Source organism: Dipodomys ordii, unplaced genomic scaffold, assembly GCF_000151885.1.
Source record: "Dipodomys ordii isolate 6190 unplaced genomic scaffold, Dord_2.0 Scaffold125, whole genome shotgun sequence".
NCBI lineage: Eukaryota > Metazoa > Chordata > Mammalia > Rodentia > Heteromyidae > Dipodomys > Dipodomys ordii.
In genome coordinates, this window is record NW_012267341.1 from 3,660,364 (window position 1) to 3,685,826 (window position 25,463).

Below are 25,463 nucleotides of genomic sequence, written 5' to 3' on the forward strand. Positions count from 1 at the left end.
TTTAAAAAGATAGAGACCTCAATGCAAGGTGCCAGAGATGATGAGGATCGTCATTCTGACAGCATGGATGGAAACAGGCTAAAACCCAAGAAGGTACTACTGTCAATTTCCCCCCTCAGGCCAAGAGAGAAACTCTAACGCTTGTGTCCTACTTGCATCCATTTATATTGTCTTTCAGGTTTTCCTTTCTTTGGTTGGGAGTTTATCTGGCATCCTGCTCTTGAGTTAAAGGTCAAGGAGACTCGTGCTTTCATGATGCCACAAGGTGCAGCCACAGTGTTTTGTTTTGGGAACCTGGGTGACATCACATACTAACCCTTGAACTTCAGGAGCTCTTGCATAAGAAAGCAGTGAGTCAGTCAGAGAGAGCCTTAGTCAGAGGGCGTCTGAAGTCTCAGGTAAGCAGAGCATGAGGTCATCAAGTCTATTCCCTGCACAATCACTCCAGCTTCTATCTGGCCGGGGTTAAATGACTCACGTCATTCTCTAGGGGAAACTAATCTATGTGGACCGGCTGTCACTAAACGGGGACTTTTGCTGCTCTTCAGCCAAAATTTCAGCTTGTTACTTCTCATGACACCTTTGGTTATTCCTTCCTTCAGAGTGCAGGGTTTCTCTTGCATTACAAAGGGTCCTAGGTATCTGCCTGAGTGTAGAGCAGAGCATGCAGCTTTCCCTCTGTGTGAAGGCCTGTAGCCTGAGTGTGTCTCAGGAAGACAGATGGGCAGGGAGACTCAGTTAAACAGTGTTTCCCCTCCCGCCCCCGAGCATGCAGCTTTCCATTACCAAAGCCCACGAGCCAAGATATTAAGGAGTCAAGACAAACTTCCACAAAGCCCCATGAAGCCACCTCTGTTTGGGTTTCAGCAGCTGTCTGCCTACAGAAGGCTCCAGAGTCACTGACGCATATTTATATCTCCACTTTGCTAACGTCACAAGACACAAACACGTGCGGACCTTTCCCAGAGGCACAAGGCCATTCGGGTTTCTTCAAGTGCAAGGCAGTAGGGGGGCGGGTAGGGGAGGGAGGGAAGGGAAGAAGATAAATAAATTGGTAGAGCAAATTGTCTATAAGCACAGCTAGAGCTGTTTTTAATGTGGCTGAAGATAATGCTTGATTTTGAGATGTGCTTTAGAATAACTTCCCACAGCTGACATATTACCAACGTGAACTGCTGGTTCTCCTTAAGACTCGGAGCTGGGAAGCAAAGGCCACCATCTTCTTGGAGAGTCTCCAGCAGAGGGGCTGCGTGGGCCTTGCTCAGAGGCTTCTGTGAAGACCTCCCATCACTGGGGTGCCCCTCTCGGGTCTGGATAAATGGTCCGAAAGGTCAGGTTTACTCTCGGTTCTCTGGAGTGGTATTCCTTGGGCACACGATGCTAAATGGAAATATAAATAACTGACATAAACACACACATTTTTTAGTCGGAAGCAATTTACGACTTATTTATGAGGATCTGGACACATTTCCATTTTACCCCTGTCAAAATGAGCAGTGTTTCAGCTCTCTGATGTCTTCTGGAAACATTCTCCTCCTCTGAAGCACATCTCCAGCTGAGCACCCTGCGCCCGCGCCAGCACCCTGGCAGCCAGGCGCTCTTGTCTCTCTAACTGCGGCTCCTCTCAGCCTCCTATGCTGCTTTTCCAAATCTCATAAGAAAAACACAAATGGACGAGGCCAAAGAGAGGCATGGGACTTGACTCTCGTGTTAAGAGTTTATACCATAATATGCATACCTTAAAAAAGATTTGGCCTAAAAATGGCCTGGCCTCACTGAGGAGTTGAGAGGAGCAAAGTGTTAACCACTAGCCACCTGAACGGACTGGAATTTAAATGAACTAAAACGGTTCTTCAGCGCATAGTCACAGTCAAGTAGTTAATGTTCACAGGGAGCTAGTGGTTACTGATGGCGCCAGCTTGGATATAGAACACTATCATCAGTCAGGCTCTAGTGGCTCATGCTTACAATCCTAGCTATTCAGGAGACTGAGATCTGAGGATATGGTTCAAAGCCAGCCTGGGCAGGAAAAGTGTCAGAGATTGAGACTCATCTCCAATTAACCAGCAAAAAAAAAAAAAAAAATCTGGAAGTGGAGGTATGGCTCAAGTGGAAGAGTGGCTAGCCTTAAGTGAACAACCTTCAGGACAGTGCCCAGGCTCTGAGTTCAAGCCCCAGTACCGACACCAAAAAAAATATACACTAGATATTGCTGCTCAAGTTGTCTATTCTTTTTTTTTCCACTATAAAGATGCTTGTGAACAGCAGATGTGATTTTTTTATTTTAATTTTTTATTGTAAAGATACTATATAGAGGGTTACAGTTACATGAGCAAGGTAATGAGTACACTTCCTATTGAGCAGTTACCCCCTCCATTGTTTTCCCCCTACCAACCCTTCCCTCCCTACCTTCCCTGAGGTTCTTTTTTTTTTTTTTAATTGTGATTAAGTGATAAGTTGTCTATTCTTACTGCCAGTGATTCCCAGACTCCTTGGAGATGCCAATTTACTGCCTCTTGGCTTATTATAGAGCAACCTGCTTTTTCTTGTCGGTCATAGGGCTCGAACATAGGGCCTGGGCACTGTCCCTGAGTTCTTTTGCTCAAGGCTAGTGCTCTATCACTTTTAGCCACAGTTCTACTTCCGGTTTTTGGAAATAAGACACTGACTTTCCTGCTCAAGGTTGGCTTCAAGCAGTGATTCTCAGATCTCAGCCTCCTGAGTAACTAGGATTATAGGCATGAGCCACGGGTACACCTCACAACTTGCTTTTTATCATATTTACTTAGAAATAAATACTTCTCCATTAGGCCAGATGCCAGTGGCTCACACCTGTAATCCTAGCTACTCAGGAGGTTGAGATCTGAGGATCACTGTTCAAAGCCAGCCTGGGCAGGAAAGTCTGAGAGACTCTTATCCCCAATAAACCGGAAGTGGTGTTGTGGCTGAAGCGGTAGCGAGCTTGCCTTGAGCTAAAGAGCTGAGGGACAGTGCCCAAGCAGAGTTCAACCCCCATAACCGACAAAAAACCCAAAAAAACAAAAACAAAACTTCTCCATCAGCCAAGAAAGTGCCTCCAGAGAGAATCTGTATTACCGGCATCTACCTATCCATCACTACCTGCCAGTCAGCTTGTGTGGCTCCTTCCATGATTAACAGGGTCCCGTGATCCAAAGGTATCTTCACTCTTTCCACATATGTGTAGTCTCCATTCTCTTCCTAGAAGATAGCAGCCACTGCACTGAATTTTATTTAGTTTTAGTTTTTTTTTTTGAGATAAGGTCTAGACAGGTAGCCCACGTTAGCCTTTAACCTATGATGCTCCTGCCTCAGCCTCCTATGTGCTAAGATTTTTAGGTGAGTTGCTGTGATTACACATATGAGCCACCAAACCTAGATTTTCTGGCTACATTGTTTCCTTGTGATCCACAGGCAATAGGCCCTAACTACTTGCCGCCAGTCCACACAGGCTCATAGATAGAACCCATGGGTTCCACCATTTGGCAGCTGTTCACCTCCTGCCCTCTTTCACCTCTCTGTATCTTGATTTACTCATTTATAAAATGGTGATGATGGCGGCATCTGCCTACCAGGGAGCCTCAGATGGTATGTATAAATAATATGGGGATGGGCTCACTGGAAGACTTGTGTAAGAGCTAGGATCACCACCATCATCATCTGAAACAGAAAAGCCCATACTGGCCTAGGAAGAACAGTCACCTATACAAGAATTCCATAGCTCTGTGTTATTCAGTCTTGTTTCTTTCAAAGCCACGCAAGAGAGGGAGACGGCCTCTTACCCAAGGCTTGGTGGGCTGTGTTCTGCTTTACCTTTTCATGATTTGTGCCAAGTCACTACTTGGTGCCAATGGTAACATTAGTCACAGCTCTTCCCATGGCTACTTTGGTGCTTTGGAAATGTATTCCTTTTTCCAGAACAGACAATGGCAACAGTTTCTGAAAAAATGTGAGTTGTAGTTTGATCACAGCAGTATTGCTAAAGGAGGCCTGGTTTTTTGAGCCTTTGAGAATGGATTATAACTCCTGAACAAGAGCGCAGAAATGCCTTGATTTACATTTCTCCTGGAGCGCTCAGCACTGTCAGTCTCTCTCCACAGGACAGCCTGCAAAGCACAACAGGTGGTGTGGCTCTGCCTCCACATTGGACAGTGGGGAGGGGACGGGTGAGCAGCTTCCCAGCTCACAGCAGGGAAGGATGGGGCAAGAGTTGAGACCAGATTCCTGACTGCATCACCTTCACCAATAGATGGGCCACTTACTGATCTGTTTCACGTCTAGTGCAGAGGTTACATTAGGGATTTACTGCAGTGCAATGCTGTGTTTATGTTTATGACTGCAGGAGTGCTTCTGAGAACTTTACTGTTTACAATGATTTCCTCAGGAAAATGGAAATCAAAACAATAATGGACTTGTATAAACAGACTAAGTTCCAGGGCCCAATCTCTGGCCTTGACTTTGTCAAGGACAGGCTATCATTTGTGCAGGCAGAAGACATAAGTGATGTTTTGAAATAATTTTTGGCTTTGGAGACCAATTTTTAATTGTGTCACTACTTTTTCTTTCCCAAGAATAAGAAAACACTAAGACATTGGCTTCTCCCTGTTCAGCCAACCAGAGAGCACTGGAAAGAGGATCTTAACTTGGGGTAGGGAGTGCAGTTCCATATCAAAGGGGCTAAGTAGGTATTATGAAAAAAAAAAAGCCAGTTAGTAGAGATGAAGGTCTTACTGCAAAAGAGATATGAGGAGAGAGTACATTGCCCTCGAGATTTGGGGGCGCAATAGCTTTCTTAATGTAGGCTGGAATGGCAGCTACCAGCTTAAGGTTCAACTGAGCTGGAAGCAGAATTTCCTCTGCTTGCTATATAATCAGGGAGTATAACACAGACCGCAAAGTGTAAATGAAGCTCAGACACCATGACTAGAGAGGCAAAGACACGGGACAGACACTGACCATTACATGAGGATGATTGTGAGACAAAGAGCTAGAACATTCCAAACACTTTGGGGAGGGAGACAGGGGTGCTGGGAGCAATGGAAGAGAAGAGGTGATCCTGTAATTCCACCTGGAAATGTGATGCAGGAAAATGCACCTGAGAAGTGAAGGAGAATTCCAAATGCACTGGTGGAAAAAGAAGCTGAACAGTCATACTCCACTTGATGTTCCTAAGAGCTGAATTTCTCAAGCGAAGAGAAAGCCTCGGGCTCCTTTTAAACACATTACAGCTAACATAGCAGCCTCACCAAAAATCAGATAAGGCTAGCCTTCACTAGGGAGGGAGTGGCTCTCAGCAGCCTACAAAGGAGACAGTGGACAGGGAAGGAGGCTCATAAATATGTCCTGAGGCTGGAGTAGCAGCAGACTGTAGTCTGTTTAACTTAACCAAGATGCACGTGACTTTGTCCATGTGGGAAGCAGGTAAAAGGCCAGGGAGCTCATGTTTCGTGCAAAGGCTGGGGTATGTGTGGATTAGCAGCCACGGAAGCATGGCCGGATTGTGAATGAGAGGCAAGCTCATTAACTGTGGTTAAGTCTCTAAACACATCTCTGTAATTCTTTCAATTTACTCAGGACTTCATTTAAAACGAAATAACACAAAACATACCCACTTAAGACCCATTACTGACATTTTCCCATACTTTATGGGTGAAGGGAGTTATGAGGGTCACATTCAGCCAATAGAGATGCTCTTTCTTTCAAGAGAAAAGGCAAAAGCAAAACTTTGAAACCTGTTAAAGTTGTTTTTAGAAGGGGAGGGGAACTGGTTGCTAGTAACTCACTCTTAGAATCCTAGCTACTCAGGAGGCTGATATCTGAGGATTGAGGTTCAAAGTCAGGTAGTAAAAGTTCTTGAGACTCTTATCTCCAGTTCACCACCAAAAAGCTGGAAGTGGAACTGTGGCAGGCAAGTCAAGCTGTATGAAATTTAGATCTTTCTTGTGATCATCCCTTTCTTGTCCTAAAACAGTGTCTTAGAAATTGTAACTATCATTACTTCCAAGTCATCATTGTTATAATTTCTTTTGAGAATATGAGTAACAAGCTCACTAATGTAAAGAACAGTCTGTAATGTTTCTCCTCATTACTTTCTTAGTTGTCCTGCCCTTGAGAAACATGCTTAATTGCCTGTCACACCAACAAATATGTGCTCCACGACTGAGAGTATCAAGAAAATACAGAAAATCACCTTTAATCCTGTCTTTCAGAACTCACACAACACAGACAACATTCTATATACAATTGTTTTCTGTCTTTAAATACGCAGTTGTTTTAAAATAGGATTTTATTTTATTTTTTTGGGTCCAGTCGTGGGGCCTGAACTCGGCCTGGGCGCTGTCCCTCGGCTCTTCAGCTCAAGGCTAGCGCTCTACCACTGGAGCCACCGTGCCACTTCCGGCTTTTTTCTTTTTGCTTATGTGGTGCTGAGGAATCGAACCCAGGGCCTCAGGGCATGCAAGGCAAGCGCTCTACCACTGAGCCACCTTCCCAGCCCCTAGAACTGTATTTCTTATATGAGCATTTTCTTTCTTCTTTAAACTCATAAATACTTTTGGGTCCCTGTGTATGTTGGATTTTGTGCTAGTGGTAAGGATATACATAACAGCAGGGAACACACTGTTGGCAACTGAGATTTTAATATCCCAGTGTTGTTTTGATAAAGGAAAGGCTACAGCAAGTAAATTTGAGGCAAAGCATTTCTAAATATATGTCTAGGGTAGAAAGGGTTGTTGTGGTTCAAAGTGGTAAAGTGTTAGCTTTGAGCAAAAAAAGCTCAGGTATAGCACACAAGCCCAATGACTGACAAAAGAAAAAAAAAAAGCTTAAAAAAGTATTTATCTATGCCGGGCGCCGGTGGCTCACGCCTGTAATCCTAGCTACTCAGGAGGCTGAGATCTGAGGATCATGGTTCAATGACTCTTATCTCCAATAAACCACTAGAAAAGCAGAAGTGGCGTTGTGGCTCAAGTGGTAGAGCGCTCGCTTTGAGCTGAAGAGCTGAGGGACAGTGCCCAAACCCAGAGTTCAAGCCCCACGACTGACCAAAAAAAAAAAAATCATCTATCTATGTCTAGGATAGATTCTTCAAATTCTTCTATCTTATTTCTAGTATAGATTCGCTAGCTTTGCACGAGAAAGCTCAGAAATAGCACACAGGCCCTGAGTTCAAGCCCAATGACTGACAGAAAAAAAATCTTTTTTTTTTTTTTATTGTAAAGATACTCTATACAGGGTTACAATTACATGAGTAAGGTAATGAGTACAATTCCTATCGAGCATTGTTAGCCCCTCCTTTGTTTTTCCCCTACTATCCCTTCTCTCCCCAAGTTGTAAAGTTCGTTTTTAAAACAGTGTCTTGTACGCCTCATTGTTACAATGGGGCAACCTGTGTCCTAGTTTCAGCATTTTGTTATTTCCCTTCCCCTCCCCAAATTAGAAAAATGTATATATAAGATACACGGCCCAGGAATCAAATAATATGTCTAGGGTAGAAAGGGGAGTTGTGGTTCAAAGTGGTAGAGTGCTTGCTTTGAGCGGAAAAAAAGCTCAGGGATAGCACCCAGGTGCTGAGTTCAAGCCCAATGACTGACCAAAAAAAAAAAAAACAATCTTATGTCTATGTCTAGGATAGATTTCTGGGCCCCAAGGTATGAACTTCAAGGCATTCGATTTCTACTACCAAATGGCTTTCTTGAGAAGTCTATAGCAATTTGTGATTCTATCTGGAAAATATGACAATACCTATCTTCTGACCAAACACTATCAGCTGACAATGATAGGGAAGAAATTAGGGGAGAGGTGACAACTCATTCAAGTGACAATTCTGTGCTTACTGGCTCAGTCCAACAGTTTTTCATGCCTATTTGCTGCTTGAATTTTTGTTGTGACCTGCGTTCTCAGCCTTTGCCCATTGTTCTCTGGGGTCTTAACATTTGTCTATTTATCTATCACCATACATAGAAACTCATTTGCCATTTGTTACAGGTTTTTAAAATACTTTTCTTCTGAAATGCCTAACTTTAACTGTGTTTATGTTATTTAACACAGAATAGATTGGGGTTTTTTGAGAGTCAAGTCTCCTAACCTTTCTTTGGCTCCCTTTCATGTCTTTTTGTGCTTAGAAAGTCTTTTCTCATCCTGTGGAAAGTTAAACATGCAAGTGCATTTCCTTTTAGTTAAAAAAAAAGTTTACTTTTTTTAGGTTTAACTCTTTCTCTAGCTAACCTAGACTTCTTGGATTTTATATTTTTATTTTTTTAGTATGTTTGTTTTCCTTGCTTTTCTTTTTTTGTGCTGAAGATCAAACCTGGGGCTCCATGCATGCCAGGCAGGCATCCTTCTACTTAGCTATATCCCCAATACCTATGCTTTTGTGTGTGTGTGTACATGCACACGTGTGCATGCCTACACCAATGGGCTTGAATTCAGGGCCTGCGCAGACTCTGAGCTTCTTTTGTTCAAAGCTAGTGATCTACCACTTGAGCCATAGCTTTACAACTTCACTTCTGTTTTTCTTTTTCTTTTTGGTGATTAGTTGAGATAGGAGTCTCACGGATTTTGCTGTCAGGACTGACTTCAAACCACGATCCTCAGATTTCCTGACTAGCTAGGCTTATAGGTGTAAGCTACTGGTGCCAGGCCCTATGCTTCTGCTTATAACAATACTCAGGTACTTAGAGGCACTTAATCCTCCTGCCACACTTTCTGGATAAGAACAACTCTAGTGGTGGCCTATACACATACATTCCTGATGATTCTTACTACAAAAAAAGTGAACGCAGGGCCAGGAAGTGAATGTAGCCTATGCTCTCCACAGTAAGCCCCACTGCCCTGCAACCCTGTCACATTGCCTGCTCTCATTGTATGGCAACTGGGGCATAAACACAAGCAGGGAGCAAAACCAAAGGGTGTGTCTGGGTGCACAGTATAGTGGGGTCTGTGAACAAGCAGCCCCTTCTTATTCTTTCTTGATCTTCTTGGTTTCCCAGGGAAGCTGGCTGGCAAGTCAGCTCGTGTGTGTGTGTGTGTCCCAGGGAAACTGGCTGGCAAGTCAGCTTGTGTGTGTGTGTGTGTGTGTCTGTCTGTCCCAGGGACACTGTCTGGCAAGTCAGCTTGTGTGTGTGTGTGTATCTGTCCCAGGGAAACTGGCTGGCAAGTCAGCTTGTGTAGGTGTGTGTGTGTCCCAGGGAAACTGGCTGGTAAGTCGGCTCGTGTGTGTGTGTGTGTGTGTGTATTTCCCCCCATGTAATTCAGTTCCTTTAAAAACACTGGGCAGTAGCTACAAGTCTGGAGGCCAGATTCAGCCGAAGGCTTCCCCAGCTGTGCTGACCTGGTTAGCTTCTTTTGTTCTCCTGTCATTCACTCTAGCTGGCCTGTAAACTCTCCATGCCAGCTGCCATCAACTATACTTCCTGGATACCCTTTGCCACATGACACAGTACTGTTTTCCCTGACAGTACTGTGTTCATCTCACTCCCCACAGAAAAACCACTGAAAGCAAAACGTACTTCCAAATGTTTGATCTCAATTAACAGTGAGACATTTGGTTTTCTAGATCTTCTGGGTCTCAGATGTGTTTTATCTAAGAAATATCTCCTCTTTTTATCAAGAAGTTGCTTATGGAAACAAGACACATGTGAACAGGAAGGAGAAACACAAGCTGCTACCTGGTTCTCATCCCCCAACTCACAGGAGGCACCTGCCACACAGTAACTATTATTAGTTTCTGCAATGGAGACATCAGGGTCTACAGAGACGCTGGAGGCCAGGAAGGGACTTGAGTGAACAAGAATTCCCATACCCTGTCTAAGAATGTAGTAGCCATGCAAATAACAGAGACCAGGCAGATTGTGTACAGATTCCAGAAGATTTGACAACCTGGCTGAGACACGTGCATTTCATTCTGTGGTCCAGGAGGAGAACAGAGAAACTTTCCTGAGTTGGAAAAACACAATGACAAGAGCAGAGAGCTCCAGCTCACTTCATGCTCCTTTTCTTTGTTCTCTTGTCATGAACAAGCATGTGTGGTTCCATGGCTGTGCTTATCATCTTTAAGAAGTAGTTATCAAAGCCATCTTTCAGTGAATGTCTCAGCACCTTGTCTGTCAATGGGACAATCACAGCTCAACTAGAAAAGATTTTTGAAGGATTCAGTGCAAAGTACTTAGAAAAAAAGACAGGCACAGAGTCCACGCTATACCTTGTTATGCATTGTTAGTGTTTTACTACTGTCATCCTGACAATCCCAAATGCCATCTCTAATCCAGGTAATCTATAATCAATAGCCTACTTTACATGTGAAACTCTCAAGTATCGTCCAGGTAACATGTAGAAGATGATACTCTTAAAAAAGGGCAAAATCTGCTGGTGGCTCATGTTGGCAATCCTGGATAATCAGGAGGCTGAGATTTGAGGATCTTAGTTCAAAACCAGCCCAGGCAGTAAATCCCTGAGCCAGGAAAGTCTGTGAGGCTCTATCTCCACTAAACTACCAAAAAAGCTGGAAGTGAAGCAGTGGCTCAAGTGTTAGAGCACTATCTGTGAGAAAAAGAAGCTCAAGTGCCTGAGTTCAGTGGCTTGAGTTCAAGCCCCAAAACTGGCACAGAAAGAAAAGAAAGAAAGAAAGAAAGAAAGAAAGAAAGAAAGAAAGAAAGAAAGAAAGAAAGAAAGAAAGAAAGAAAGAAAGAAAGAAAGAAAGAAGAAAGAAAGAAAGAAAGAAAGAAAGAAAGAAAGAAAGAAAGAAAGAAAGAAAGAAAGAAAGAAAGAAAGGGAGGAAGAAAGAAAGAAAGGGAGGAAGGAAGGAAGGAGAGAGAGAGAGAGAGAGAGAGAGAGAGAAAGGAAGCAAGGAAGAGAAAGAAAGAAAGAAAGGAAGGACAAATTCTACTAAGCAAAGATGGCTTACATCTGTTAACCTAACTGCTCTCAGAAGGCAGAGATCAGAAGGACTGCCAGGATCAAGGCCAGCCCAGGCAAAAAGTTCGTAACAACTAATCTTAACTCAATAGCTAGGTACAGTGGGACACACTTGTCATCACAGCTACAGCAGAAAGTTACAAAGGAAGATTATAGATTGGAGTCTATAACTAGAGCACACTGGGCACTGGTGGCTCATGTGTAGAATCCTACCTACTCAGGAAGATGAGATCTGAGGATCTTAGTTCAAAACCAGCATAGACAGAAAAGTCCCTGAGACTCTATTAATTCCAATTAATAATCAAAAAGCCAAAAATGGAACTATGGCTCAATGGTAGAGTGCTAGTCTTGAACACAAAAACTCAGGAATAACACCCAGGCCTGAGTTCAAGCCCCAGGACATACGCACGCACACACGCACGCACGCACGCACGCACATGCGTGGACAAAATGCAGAAATTCATTTTCTCCTCTGAGTCAGTAGCATCTCCATCTACTAATTGGTGAAGCCAGAAACGTGGGAGTCCATTCTCAAATCTTGCCCTGCATCTGAAATTCTGGCAAGTTCTACTGGTTCATTCCTCAAATCCACTCACTTCCTCCTTCCCTACAGCATCTGAGAACAAGCCAGCAGCTTCCCACAACCACTTCGACCACCAACATTTGCTTGTCTCCTCTTCTTGCTTGTCCCCGAGCTAATCTTCACATGACATCCAGTGTGAGCTTGCACAAATGTAAGTGGGACCATGTCACAACCCCACTTATACCCACCACATAGAGAACAGCCAAGTTCAGACCCAACCACAAGTTGTGATGATTGCTCTCTACGTTTCTGAGCATCATCATCTCTCGTGACCTCCCTGAGAGCAGGGACTCTACTTGTCACACTTACTGGCATCTTCCCACAGCTGAGCAACTACTCAACACTCAGTGGGTGCTACCCCAATGTCTGGCAGGAACGTAGGGGGGAAGGTAAAGGCAGAAAAGAACTGCTACTAAAAATACTACCTGGTGCCTAGCTAGACACGAGGTTATTCCAGAGACTGGAATAAAGAACATCAAGAGTAAAAGGCAGAAGGAGTGGCATTGATCAAGATGCACTGTACTCATAAACATGTTGAATTATAACCCCTTTGCAACTAACTTAAAGATTAAAAGAAAATAAAGAAGAGTAAAAGGCAATTTTCGTGTTATGGGATCTTCAGACCTTTCAAGAAAGAATTAGCAAGGTGTAGTGGTACATACCTGTAACCCAGCCCTTGGAAAGGGGGCTTCAAGGTTATCCTGGATGACACTGAATTTCCCCAAAAAGAAACAAGTCTCAGGTCCTCACTTCCAAGATGATAAAAAACAAAAAAAACAACAGCTGCACCCAAAAGGCCACATGTAGCCTATTTGCTGCATAAGCTGCACTGGGTATGTGCCCAAGGACTAGACTGTTAAGAAGCTGACTAGAATACATGGTAAAGGCTGCAGGCCTGGACCTTTCCAAAGAAAATATTTTCGATGTTTCCCCAGCTCTATGTGAAGCTGTGTTTCTGTTTGAGTTGTGTCATTCACAGCAAGGTGGTCAGGAATCAATTTCGTGAAACTTGGAAGGACAAACACCACTACCAACCTAGTTTATACAGCTGCTGCTGCCCCAGGGTTGGCACCAACCAGGCCCAAGTAGAGGATCCTTAAAGGCGGAAGAAAAACTGTCCTTTGGGAAAAAAGTAAAAATAAAATTATACTTTAAAGAAAAAGAATGAATTAAAGAGCCACGCACGGTGGTATATACCTACAATCTCAGCTACTCAGAAGGCTGAGGCAGAAGGCTTGTGAGTTTGGGCTATCCTGGGCAAAATAGTAAGACCCTGTATCAAAAAAAAAAAAAGAGAAAGAAAGGAAAGGAAGGAAGGCAAGAAGAGAAAGGAGGAAGGGGAGGAGAGGGAAGGAAAAAGAGGAAGAGAAGGGAGGAAAGAGGAAGGGAGAAAGATAATTTTGGCTTTGAGGGAACAAGGAAGAGTTGAAATAATCTATGTTAATCTGACCAAGAGAATGGTGATATCACGAGCAAAATGGGCTTACAGCAGATAGAGATGTGGAGTTTTTCCTGAGACTCTAATTTTGGAAGTTACATGTGTTATTATTAAGTGGAAATGTCCTATAAACACATAAAATGCATCAGCTGAAAACAGGCGAAAGCAACACTGTGGACAAGAGATTTAGAAGTCACCCCACCGAAGAAATAATGGTTGAGCTGTAAGAATTGATGAGATCACATTTGGTTGCTTATTCAATTAAAGCACACACACCTGGTGTGGAACACTGGGCACAAAACGACAAGGCAGAAAGTGGTCTGGCCCATGTGGGTTTACTGCTAGTTTATAATCTCCTGAAAACTGTGCAGAGAAAAATAACAGAACCAAGGATAATTTTTTTTTTTTTTAATGTGAGAAGGGATGTAGGTGAGCTCAGGACTTCATGCTTGCCGAGCCAGCGCTCTACTGTTTGAGACATACCCCCAGCCCTTTTTACTTTTATTATTTTGCAAATACAGTTTCAAATTTATACTGTGGCTGGCCTAGACCTTGATCCTACTTTTTAACGCTTCCCACACAGCTGGGTTTATAGGAGCAGGCTATTGGTTTAGACGGGGTTCTAGCTAACTTTTTCCCATCTGGCCATGAATCACAAACTCCAGAATTCTGCCTGCTAAGTAGCAGAGATTACAACTGTGAGCTAATACACCCCACCTTCAAAGATAATCTTTTTTTTGTTAGTCATGGGGCTTGAACTCTGGGCCTGAATGCTGTCCATCAGCTATTCAGCTCAAGGCTATTGCTCTACCACTTGAGTCATTGCACTACTTCTGGTTTTCTGAATGCTTTATTGGAGATACGAGTCTCATAGACTTTCTGCCTGAGCTGGCTTTGAATAGTGATCCTCAGATCTCAGCCTCCTGAGTAGCTAGGATTACATGAGTGAGCCACCAGCGGCCTGGCAAAGATAATCTTTTTTCTTTTCTTTTTTTCCTTCCTTCCTTCTTTTTGCCAGTCTTGGGACTTGAACTCAGGGCCAGGGGCACTGTCCCTGAGCTTCTTTTGCTCAAGGCTAGCACTCTACCACTTGAGCCACAGAGCCATTTCCGGCATTTTCTGTTTATGTGGTACTGAGGAATCAAACCCAGGGCTTCATGCACGCTAGGCAAGTACTCTACCACTAAGCCACATTGCCAGCCTCAAAGATAATCTTTGACATCTGTACTTAATCCATATTTTAACATAAAGAAAACAAACTCAAAGGAGATGGAAAAAGTACAAGGAGAAAAGTATAGGAAGAGCCATGATGAGGCAGTATTTCAGAAACCAATAGGAGAAAGAACAGCTAACTTATGATTAAGTTTCATGCCCAGAAGAGATGGACACTAGTGACCAGTATTACAAGAAAGAAGAGTAATTACGAGGAAATGCCAGCATGTTTGAGATTAGGTCAATGACGTTAGTATCATTTTAACAGAACAGATATTTCAAGAGGGAGTTAAGCTGTGAGGAAAGGGAGAATGATGCAGACACCAGAATCTTCCAAAATCTTTTGTTGTTGCTATTGTATTAGACAGTCCTGAGATTGAACCCAAGACTTCACATGGGCCCTACCACTGAGCTACTCTTTAGCTCCAAATCTGTTGCTTCAAACACAAGAACAAAACTAAGTTGTTAGAACACTTATGGGGTCAAGCAGAAGGTTTTTTTCAACTTGAGGATAGCTATATCAGAGATGTCCCTAGTTCTCTGGCCCAGGGACCAGATAAACAGTAGAGGTGATTGACAAGAATAGCTAAAGCTTCTTGATACGCTAAAATGATATTTGAAAATTAAACGCAGCTATGTAGCTGCTAAGGGCCAAACGTTCCTCTACTTACCCTATCTCCCAACTTATGGATATACTATGCTTGCCCCTTTTTTCAGTTATCAGTTCTTCTCAGCTGCTTTCCCTGCACAGTGGAGTTGCCTTGCCCTTGGGGATATGGTTGGGCCAATGGATGCCTGCAGCTGTGTTTGGATGTTGTGGTTGTTCCTACAGCATGATGCAAGAACAGCTGGACTTTTGTGTACAATGAGAACATATTGTAAAATGGACATTAACACAATCTATTAAGTTACGGGAATTCTGGGGAGAATAAAGGTAGGACCCCATAAAGTCTCCTGTGCACTTATTCTGCTGACTCAGCCACATTTAAATGATGACATCTCTCGGCATTGATCTGAAATACATTACTTTAGAAACAGAAGCAGCTGGTTCTGAAATAGGATCCAGTAAAGAAAGAGATTAGCTGGGTAAGCGGCTTTGAAACCACTGAGGTAATTGGTTCAAAACGGTTTGAAACCTGCCTCATACACACCTTGGTTTTTTTGTTTTGTTTTGACCAAACTCCTGATTTTTGGCATTCACAGGGTTGGAAGGTTCTGGTGAAGTGAGTGAGAAAAGTAAGCAAAAAGAACTGGAAGGTGCAACTGATCATATGAAAGGTGACCTGGGCCCATCCTGTGAGCTTGCCAACTTATACAAGAGTGTTTGAAGTCCTGGGCAGTTGCCTACTGCAGCAGAGCTCTCTGCAGGTATCAAGGATGAAGCCCTGCAGTCCAAGCTAGCAGGCAGACTCCTGCCTTTCCTCTTCAAGCCCAGGTGAAGGTAAATGAAATTTAGAAGGAAATATCTGTCGATGGGGTCTGCTGATCAGATTTGTTGTTGAGGGACAGGATGGAGGTGGGAAGTTAAGAATTTAAATAAGAACTAACCTGGCTATTTGTGTTGACAGTGTGACCATTCTAGCCATCCTGCATGTGATCTGAAAGAAGATGTCATGTGATGAGGATCCATTCCTGGTAATAGAACATTTCCAAGAAATACAACCTGAAGGAAGTGCCGTTTTCAAAGAGTTTCCACCCAAGACCACAGCACTAGAAACAAATGCCTGCATCCTCTAAGGGTATAGGAGAGGTCCCACAATTCCCAACAGCTGACCTCAGCCACTAGCAGAGATGCAAATTCCACCAGTCACTCATCAACAACCAGGAGATCCTTCCCAGACATTGCTGGATATGACCCATGCAAACACACAACACCCACTCTCTCTCTCCTGCATCCTGTCTCTCAGAAAAGCACAAACTCACCTATATAATCAACCCCTATGAGCTCTAAAGGTCCCCTCTTTCTCTTTACCCCAAGGAAACTTGGGTGCACATTCCCTGAAGTCCTCTCATATGGAAGGTAGTCATGTCCCTCAGTCAAGTGGGTTTCAGACAGGTGACAGACTTACCCTTCCCCTACTACCTTAAATATCCATGCTCCGGCCAGGTGCTGGTGGCTCATTCCTGTAATCTACTAAGGAGGCTCAGATCTGGAGGATGGAGGTTCAAAGCCAGACTAGGCAGAAAACTCTGTGAGACTTCATCTCCAAAATAAACAGCAAAATCCCATAGTGGAGGCATGGCTCAAGTGGTAGAGTACCAGCTGTAAGAAAGTCAAGCAAGATCGCAAGGCTTTGAGCCCAGCACCAGCACAAACAACAACAAAACAAAACCTTATACTCATTTGAATGCAGGCTATTATACTTGTCATCCTCTCTCTTCCCTTCCCTTGGTGTTAGTTTGTATAGACAAGGCCAACTGAGCTCTTCTTCTGTCTCCTGGCCTCTTTTCTTGCTCTGTTCTGGTCTAGGCTCCATTGTAGTGGCCATATTCATCTTTCAAAGTTGTCAATCAGGCCACACCAGTTAACAAACCTCAGTTGCTTCTGGATGTACTTAAAGTAAAACTCTCTGCTTCCTGCAGCTCAGGAGTGTCTGTACAAACTGGCTCTGCCTACTTTCTCTGTCTTACCACCTGCTAGTAATTCATGCCCATGCTGATGCTCCAGGGGCTCCAGGGCGGGGCCTCCTCTCCCTTCACAGATAACTTGTCTCTGTCATAGCGAGGCAGCTACTTTCTATGAAATCACAAATTGAGAAAGGTAATAAAATCACCAGAAGGCTTAGGAATGAATCTTAGGCTAGCATGAAAGAGAAAAACTGCTATTGTGACAAGGTTTTAAAATCAGGTTTCAAGCAGATTTCATATTTAATCATAAAACACACAGAAACACATTGGAAAAGACCATTCTCCTGAATCCAGAGATATCACTAGCAATTCAAAACTGAGAGGGTCTTTGCTAAAATTAACCATTCCCAGAAGATGTCAAAGCATGAACTATAGCCTGAGAAAAGGCCCTGAGAGGGCAAATGGTAATTCCAGCTCCCAAGACTCTCAAGTGTGGTGTGAAGCGGGACTGCTGGGGAGGGGAGGCACTGTGGGAGAGAGGGTGACAGGGGCTGGTGATTATGATCAAAGTACTTCATATACATGTCTGAAAACAGAATAACAAAACCTGTTAAAATCAGATTAACCCCCAATTAAAAAAAAAAAGAACCTTGGGGAGGGAAGGGATGGTAGGGGGAAAACAATGGAGGGGCTAAGAATGCTCAATAGGAAGTGTACTCATTACCTTGCTCATTTAACTGTAACCCTCTGTATAGTATCTTTACAATAAAAATAAAAATAAAAAAATAAAAAAAATTAGATTAACCCAGGGGAGGAGAGATGGGAGAAGCCCTATATCATAAAACTTCCCTCCCAGGGATTCCACGAAACTCATCTTAAGACTCCTCTTTTGATGGAGGGCTCCAGTACTTTTTTCTATGGCTTTTCTTTCATTTTCAGTAAACTTATTCTGTTGACCTTAAAAAAATTAGTTAACAAAAAAAGGGGTGGACAAGAAAGAGTAATGGGTGAGTGAGGAATTCAATCAAAATACATTATATGTATGTAAGGAAATAGAGTAAAATTATTTTGTAACATATACATAATATAGATATATATCTATATATGCTAGTTTAAAAAAGCAAACAAGTTAAACAATTCATTTTTACTAGGATTACCTATCGTTTTACACACACACACACACACACACACACACACACAGAATGGCATTCATCCACCGTCAGATGATTTTGAGATATCTTGAATACTCAGTCACTATTTCTGATCCACAGGTTGCCTTATCCTCTCTGAGACTCCATTACATTATCCAAAGGAGCCTTGGAGTTCATTGTTATTCATTTCCTTTTTCAATTTCTGGTAAGTCATCGTGGCATCTACCATTTCTAACAGCTTAGAAATTCACTGATTAGTGCAACACTTCCATGGGAAAACTTTTCCACTGCTCCCATGAAGTAGCTACTTCTGATTATTTCCATCTGCGGAAACATAGTTAAGTACACAGGAGGCAGATAAGTGCTATTTACCAACCTCAGGAAGAGGAAATAACCTGATTTTCCAAATTTCATTAGGGGATGTTTTAAAAAGACCATGGTTATCAAGAACATCTTTAAATATATTTTGTAACCTCTCAGCACAGATGCCACAATCGGCAGGTGGCTGAACAGGAAAGAGAGACCACAGCAATGGCAGCTTGGGGGTGCTACCTAAGGTGGGGTTTAGCCACTATTGCATAAAATGTACATACTCCTAACTTATCCAACATCCTAAGTAAAGCTATTCATCACCAGATTACTCTAGATTTTAAAACCTCCTCTTTTTCTAAAGTCCCGGAAAGGAATATCAATATTTATAATCAGGCTGACTTTTTAAGATGCTATTCACTCATCCCAGCAGTGATATAAAACACTTAGCCAGGAGGCTCTGGGACCTCACTACATGCTCTCAGTCTTCACCACTGGACTTGCTTTTACAAACCCATTCCCTCTGGGGGTAGAGGGGGAGGCACACCCTTCCGAACACATTATGGGAGAGCAGTGGTTAGAGAAAGGTCCAATTTGCCTCAGCTCAAATCACTAAAGGGTGAAGAGAAGACTCAGCTGATAAAGGAGAGAACTAATCCAGGGTCATTTGCTAGAAAAAAAAAAAAAAAACAAGGCTTTTGGCATCAAAACCTCCAGTGCATCACAAATTTCCTGCTATTATCTAATACCCCTCCCTCCCAGCCATCACTGTTTCCATGGTAACCGACAGAGAAATAGCAACCTGCCAAATTGCTTTTGTAGTTCCTCTTCTAGTTTGCTCCTCTGCATAGAATTAAAGCTAGAAAAGAACCAGGCTAGTCTTTACAAACACAAGACACCATGCGATTTGAAAAGTACAACTGGGTTTGGAACAAGAAGTATAGAAAAGCTTCCATGAACCCACCCTGAACAAATACAAAAGATCTACTGAAGTGTGCCTGTTCAGCTCTGCCTAGATCCTGGGACAGTTGAGTCTGGTATCAGCCAGAATACAACCAAGGTGTTCTTCCCTTGGTATCAGATAGGAAACATACTGAAGGGCTAGGGTAAACAAAAGAACAAAACCAAATAAATCTCCTACATCCCCAAGTACCCTATTATCATGAAAAGAAATGATATTTACTCTAAAACCAAAATAAGGCAGGCTGAATGGCTTACTCTTGTAATCCCAGCTCAGGCAGGAAGGTCTGTGTGACTCTGATCTTCTGATTTGCAAACTAAAGCCAGAAGTGTAGCTGTGGCTCAAGTGGTAGCAGAGTCTAGGCCTGGAGTTCAAGCCTCACTACTAGTATTAAAAAAAAAAAATCAAAATAAGTAAGCAAGCCGGTGTTGGTAGCTCATGCTTACCTACTCAGGAGGCTGAGATATGAGGATCCTGGTTCAAAGCCAACAGAGGCAGGAAAGTCTATGATATTGTTATCTCCAATAAATTACCAACCCCCCCCCAACAACAACAACAAAAAACAAATAAGAAGTGGAGCCTTGGCTCAAGTGGTAGAGAGCCTTGAACAAATGAAGCTCAGGGACAGCACCCAGGCCCTGAGTTCAAGCTTCAGGATCAGCCAAAAACAAAACAAAACAAAGTAACAAAAACAAAAGCAAACAAACAAAAAAAAACAGTGAGCAAGAGCTGTCAGACCAGCTGGGTGCCAATGGCTGACACCTGTAATCCTAGCTACTCAGGAAGCTGAAATCTGAGGATCACGGTTCAAAGCCAGTCTGGGCAGGAAAGCCCATGAGACTCTTATCTCCAATAAACCACTAGAAAACTGGAAGTGGTGCTGTGGCTCAAGTAGTAGTGCTTGCCTTGAGCTGAAGAGTGCAGGGACAGCGCCTAAGCCCAGAGTTCAAGCCCCATGACCCACCAAAAAAAAAAAAAAAAGAGCGGATAGACCTGGCCTGGAAGAACAGTGGGAGAAGGCCAGGCAGCTCAAGAGAGGGCAATGCTTAATCCCAGGATAAAATATGTACGCTGCTGAAGCTGACTGTGCCAATGCATGCATTAGAAAGGTGCTTGGGGAGTACAGAGTTCTCTACCATCTCAGCACAGAGGAAGCGGGGAGCAAAATGATGCAGAGAACTGGAGCAGCTTACAGAATATCAGCAGCTGATCAAGGTGCCAGACTGTGAAACACACAGTGGCTGCAGGGGTGAGAGAGAAGGAGTTTGTCTAAAGGGAGTCTAAAGCAAAAGCTTTGTATTAAAACTGCATATCTTATAGAAGTGCAGGACATCTCACCACCCCTTTGTCTGCTTCATATGAGGAACTGTGACTCAAGTTAAATAGTATTACACTCACTGATAGGTCAAAGCTAATAGGAGTTCAAAAGATGTCCTCCCACACTGTCAATATATCTCAGATGTCTTGTTGACAGACATGAAAATTACATTCTGTAGTGGCTTTCTAAGCTGGGTCCCTAAGAATTACAGAATGCCAGACTCCCACAAACTCCACAAAGAAGATAAATCTAATGTATACTTTCACCTTGGATTATATGAATCATAAGGCATGCTCTCAGAGCTACCACCTGAGTTTAGAAAGAAAAGTAGACAGATTTACAATAACTTTTTCCCTTTAGTCCTTCAGAAAAAACACTAAGATGCACATACCCTAAGAAGTATTTCTATGAGCCAGGCGCTGGTGGCTCATGCCTGTAATCCTAGCTACTCAGGAGGCTGAGATCTGAGGATCACAGTTCAAAGCCAGCCCAGGCAGGAAAGTCCATGAGACTCTTATCTCCAATAAACTACTAGAAAACCGGAAGTGGTGCTGTGGCTCAAGGGGTAGAATGCTTGCCTTGAGGTGAAGAGTGCAGGGACAGCACCCAAGCCCAGAGTTCAAGCCCCATGACCAGCAAAAAGAAAAAAAAAAGTATGTCTGTGGCTGTCAAGGCATCCTCACTGCTAGCTTAGTCATAACTATGGATCCCCAGGTTTTCTGGAATCTGCTCATGAAACTTGAAGCAGTCTTTTCAAAAGTTAACACTTGTTGAACTGGGTGCTGATGGCACATGTGGTCAAAGCCAGCCCAGGCATTAAAGTTTGCAAGACTCCATCTCCATTTAAACAGCAAAATGCTAGACTAGGGGTGTGTTCAAGTGATAGAGCAACAGCTGTGAGCAAGCCAGAGTGCACAAGACCCTAGTTTCAAGCCCTGGTATTGATGTACATGTACTTACACACATACATATGTACACACGTACACATACACATACAGACACACCCCTCTATAAATAGGACCTAGATATTTTTCAAAAAGTGGTGGCAGAAATATAAGGGTGTAGGGCTGGGAAAGTGGCTCAGTGGTAGAGTGCTTGCCTTGCATGCATGAGGCCATGGGTTCGATTCCTCAGCACCACATATGCAAAAAGAAAAAAAAGCCGGAAGTGGTGCTGTGGCTCAAGTGGTAGAGCCCTAGCCTTGAGCTGAAGAGCTGAGGGACAGTGCCCAGGCCCTGAGTTCAAGCCTCATGACCGGACCCCCCCCCAAAAAAAAAAGAAATAGAAGGGTGTAAAGAAATAGTAACTGAAGACTTAAATGCTTAGCAACAAAGAAAGTAACTGTGAAGAAGTGAAGAGCAAGATTATGGAGAAGGTTACATACAGCACAGCTTGTATGTCTCATGTCCTCCCAAGTGCAGAGGGAGAGCTGGGAGGATGAGCAGCACCAACACAACAGGTACAGGGGGTTCCTGGAGGGAAAAGGGATCTCGCCCACTTACTGCTACAGCCCTAGCTTCCGGGGCTACTTCTGGCAAGAAGTGGACACTCCATGTCTGACTTGAGAAGAGGCTCTGAACGTGAATAATGAGACACATAATGTCTCTCACTATCATTAATAAAACATGAGGCTTACTAAGGGCAGGATAAATTCCTGACGTGCAAACTCAGGATTTCATGCAACCAAAGCCTAACCATACTGAAAACACTATAGCTAAGGCTGAGACTCTGACTCCCAGAGGTCATACTTCTCTGCACTTGAGAAGCTTCTGGTCACTGACACTGCACAGGCTGTTCACTGCTCAGGGAACATGTTAACTTAATAAGATGCTGGCAACTGACAATCCCCTGCCAACAATGACCAACGTTTCAGTATAAACAAAGCAAACAAAACCTAATCAATAGAATTACATCAATAAACGATGCTTGATGGCATATATGCAAAACACCACAGACAGGAACCCAGATACATGTCAGGAAGATGTTTAAGTTAGGCTCACTAATTCTGTTCTCAGGAAGGATATCTGGTGAGGAATGGACTTGAGCGCTAGCTGTGATGTGGTCTGTATTAGGTCACATTCCTCACAGCCAGTGGGCGCTCCCCGTTCAAGTCAGAAATCTTGGTTAAGAACACACACACACACACGCACGCACGCGCGCACACACCTACCTCTCTCTCTGGAAATAGAATAGTTTGATGAAGTTTACTCTTATGGAGTTCCTACTATCTTTCTACCTTTGTCCTAACATTCTATACTTTTTTTTTTTTGGTCAGTTGTGGGGCTTGAACTCTGAGCTTGGGCGCTGTCCCTGCGCTCTTCAGCCCAAGGCGAGCGCTCTACCGCTTGAGCTACAGCGCCACTTCCAGTTTTCTAGTGGTTTATTGGAGATAAGAGTTTCATGGACTTTCCTGCCAGGGCTGGCTTTGAACAGTGATCCTTAGATCTCAGCCTCCTGAGTAGCTAGGATTACAGGTGTGAGCCACCGGCGCCCGGCTTTATACTTCTAATTTAAAACAAAAATTAGAGGGAGGTAGTTCAATGGTAGAGCATTTGCTCTGAGCTCACATTTAAAAAGAGAGAAAATCTAAAATGAATAATGCTATTATTCCTCAAATGTAATGAAGCCATGCTCGCTGGTAACTTGGCTGGTCCTTTCTCTCTCTGAAGGGGCTATAGGCTCAACATCCTTCAGAAGGCTAGGAGGATAAGAAAGCATGTAACATTCACAAAAGCGTGTCCATGCTGCCATACAGAGCACTGAAAATGAGGGCTTCTGCAGGGTTCAGCTTACTGAGCCTGGCCCCCACTAGTTTGAGCTGCCCTTCTGTGAGTCCTCCATCACAGAATTTACAGTAATTGTGTCTGAGTAATTGACAGTATTTTCCTACCCCCACTAGATATGCTCCCATTTGGATGGGGACTGTGTCTGTCCTTCCTGTAGGTAGAAGTTGAGTCCCAATCTGGGCTTAGTGGTACATGCTATAATCCCAATACTCAAGAAGCTGAGGAAAGGAGGATCATGAGTTTCAGTCAGCCTGAGCTACATGGAGAGAGAAACAGTCTCAAAAATCAAGCAGATAGACACACACACCAAAATTAAAAGGGTAATGAGGATGTAGCCTAGTGAAAAAGGCATTTGACTAATATGGACAAGACCCTGGGGTCAATTCCCAACTGCTGGATAAATGGATGAATGAATGAGATCTTGAAATCAGTTGAAAATGTATCATCAAAAATACACAAGTACTAGCCAGGCACTGGTGGCTCACACCTGTAATCCTAGCTACTCAGGAGGCTGAGATCTGAGGATCTCAGCTCAAAGCCAGCCCGGGCAGGAAAGTCTATGAAACTCTTATGTCCAATCAACCACTAGAAAACCAGAAGTAGTGCTGTGGCTCAAGTGGTAGGGTGCTCACCTTGACTGAAGAGCTGAGGGACAGGGCCCAGGCCCAGAGTTCAGGCCCCACGATCGGACCCCCCCCAAAAAAATTAAAAAAAAAAAAAAACCTTCCACAAGTACTCCTGTCCTCCATATCCAGGAACAGGAGCTTTTAGACGGTCTATTTTGTTCACAGAAGAATAGGAAACAGGGAGTGTTGAGAAGCTGGGGTAGGGGAGCTATAGGAGGAAGGGAGAGAGAAAGAGAAAGGAGGAAGAAGAGAGAGAACGAACAGGAACTCACAGGTGGGGGTTTCTTCCTCATCTCAAAAGTACGCGTGGCCCCAAAACTAAGTGATGCAATGACGGGGCAGGTCCCCAGTGAAGGCTCATCATCGCTGTGCCAGTCCACACTGTCCTTCTCGTCTCGGTAGAGATTGCAGAGCAGGGAGTTGAAGGTGTGGCCAGTGTTCTCTTCGATACGGTTCTTTAGGGTGCTCAGCACGGGGGGCCACTGCAGCAACAAGCCAGGGGGTGTGAATACGTGAAACACATGCAATGCAGTCAACACGGCAAGGTGGGAAGTTCAATTAATTCCCTCCATCACGTCTACTTTGAAACAAGCCAACCCCTGTAATCTTATCAAAGTAGTAAATGCAGAAGGGCAATGTCAAGACCAGGACCTAGCCACCCATCTTGCTTTTCACATTACATGTGTACCCCTCACAAAGCAAAGGTCCATACAGTCAAGTGAGGACAGTCCCCTGGAAATCACTAAGGAGGCCAGAAGGGCCCAGAGGGTGATGTGTGGCCCTGTAGTCTGAAGACAAAGAACTTTGCTGCAGGGTGGCCTCTGCTTATTCTTTTCCTACTTTATCCTCAATGGTGGAATGCTCTTTGCAAAAAGGCGTTTCATATTTTGAGTGGCTAAATTCCTGAAACCAGATCCTGAAGGGGATAAACACTTTTCTACACAATGGGAATCATGACAGGTTCTTGACAAAGTGAGGACCACAACATATAGAAGACTTCATCAGATTTCCCAGTTTGAGTCTTCTGTTCAGAGCACGCAGGCACAGCTTGTATCTGGAATCTTCAGCCACGCATACTATCGGGAGCTGTGACCCCTCACTTTGGATTATACTGGAGCTACAGTCAGCATAGTTTGTACTGGTTCTTGAAGAATTCTGTCTTGCCAGGAATCTCAAGTGTGTATTATATGCATTTCAGGACCAATACTATTAAAATCCTTTATTTTGATGGCTTTTGATTATGGAAATTTACCACATTAAAAATTAAAACAGATTTGAGTAAAGAGGCTCACACCACTAATCCGAGCTCATGCTTGTAATTCCAGCCGCTCAGGGAGCTGAGATCAGGAGGATTACAGTTCTATGACAACTCAGGTAAAAAAGTTTGTGACCCCTCTCCCTACCCTCTGCCTCCATCTCTGGACATAGTGGACAGAGTTATCATCCTAGCTACATAAGATGCATAAGCGGGAAGACTGTGGTCTAGGCCAGCCCAAGCAAGACCCTAATAGAAAAATAGCAAAAGCAAAAGAGTTGGGGGCATAGTTCAAGTGGTAAGGTGCCTGATAGCAAGTGCAAG

The 25,463-nt window shown here is 43.6% G+C and overlaps 1 protein-coding gene across 5 annotated transcripts in view; it reads right to left on the reverse strand.

The window, feature by feature from the left end:
- Positions 1-1,069: 1,069 nt before the first annotated feature.
- The window catches only part of Alkbh3 (alkB, alkylation repair homolog 3 (E. coli)), a 41,525-nt gene continuing 17,131 nt past the window's right edge, over positions 1,070-25,463 (reverse strand). For 3 of the 5 annotated variants that reach the window (XM_013030035.1, XM_013030037.1, XM_013030034.1), the window contains 3 exons: positions 24,157-24,366; positions 3,121-3,219; positions 1,070-1,380 (listed from right to left, as the gene is read on the reverse strand). In XM_013030035.1, the coding sequence (XP_012885489.1) occupies positions 1,288-1,380; positions 3,121-3,219; positions 24,157-24,366 (402 nt within the window). In that variant the 3' untranslated portion in view covers positions 1,070-1,287. Of the gene's footprint in view, positions 1,381-3,120; positions 3,220-15,713; positions 15,764-24,156; positions 24,367-25,463 lie in introns of all 5 variants that reach the window. The other 2 variants (XR_001175589.1, XM_013030036.1) reach the window with 2 other exon arrangements.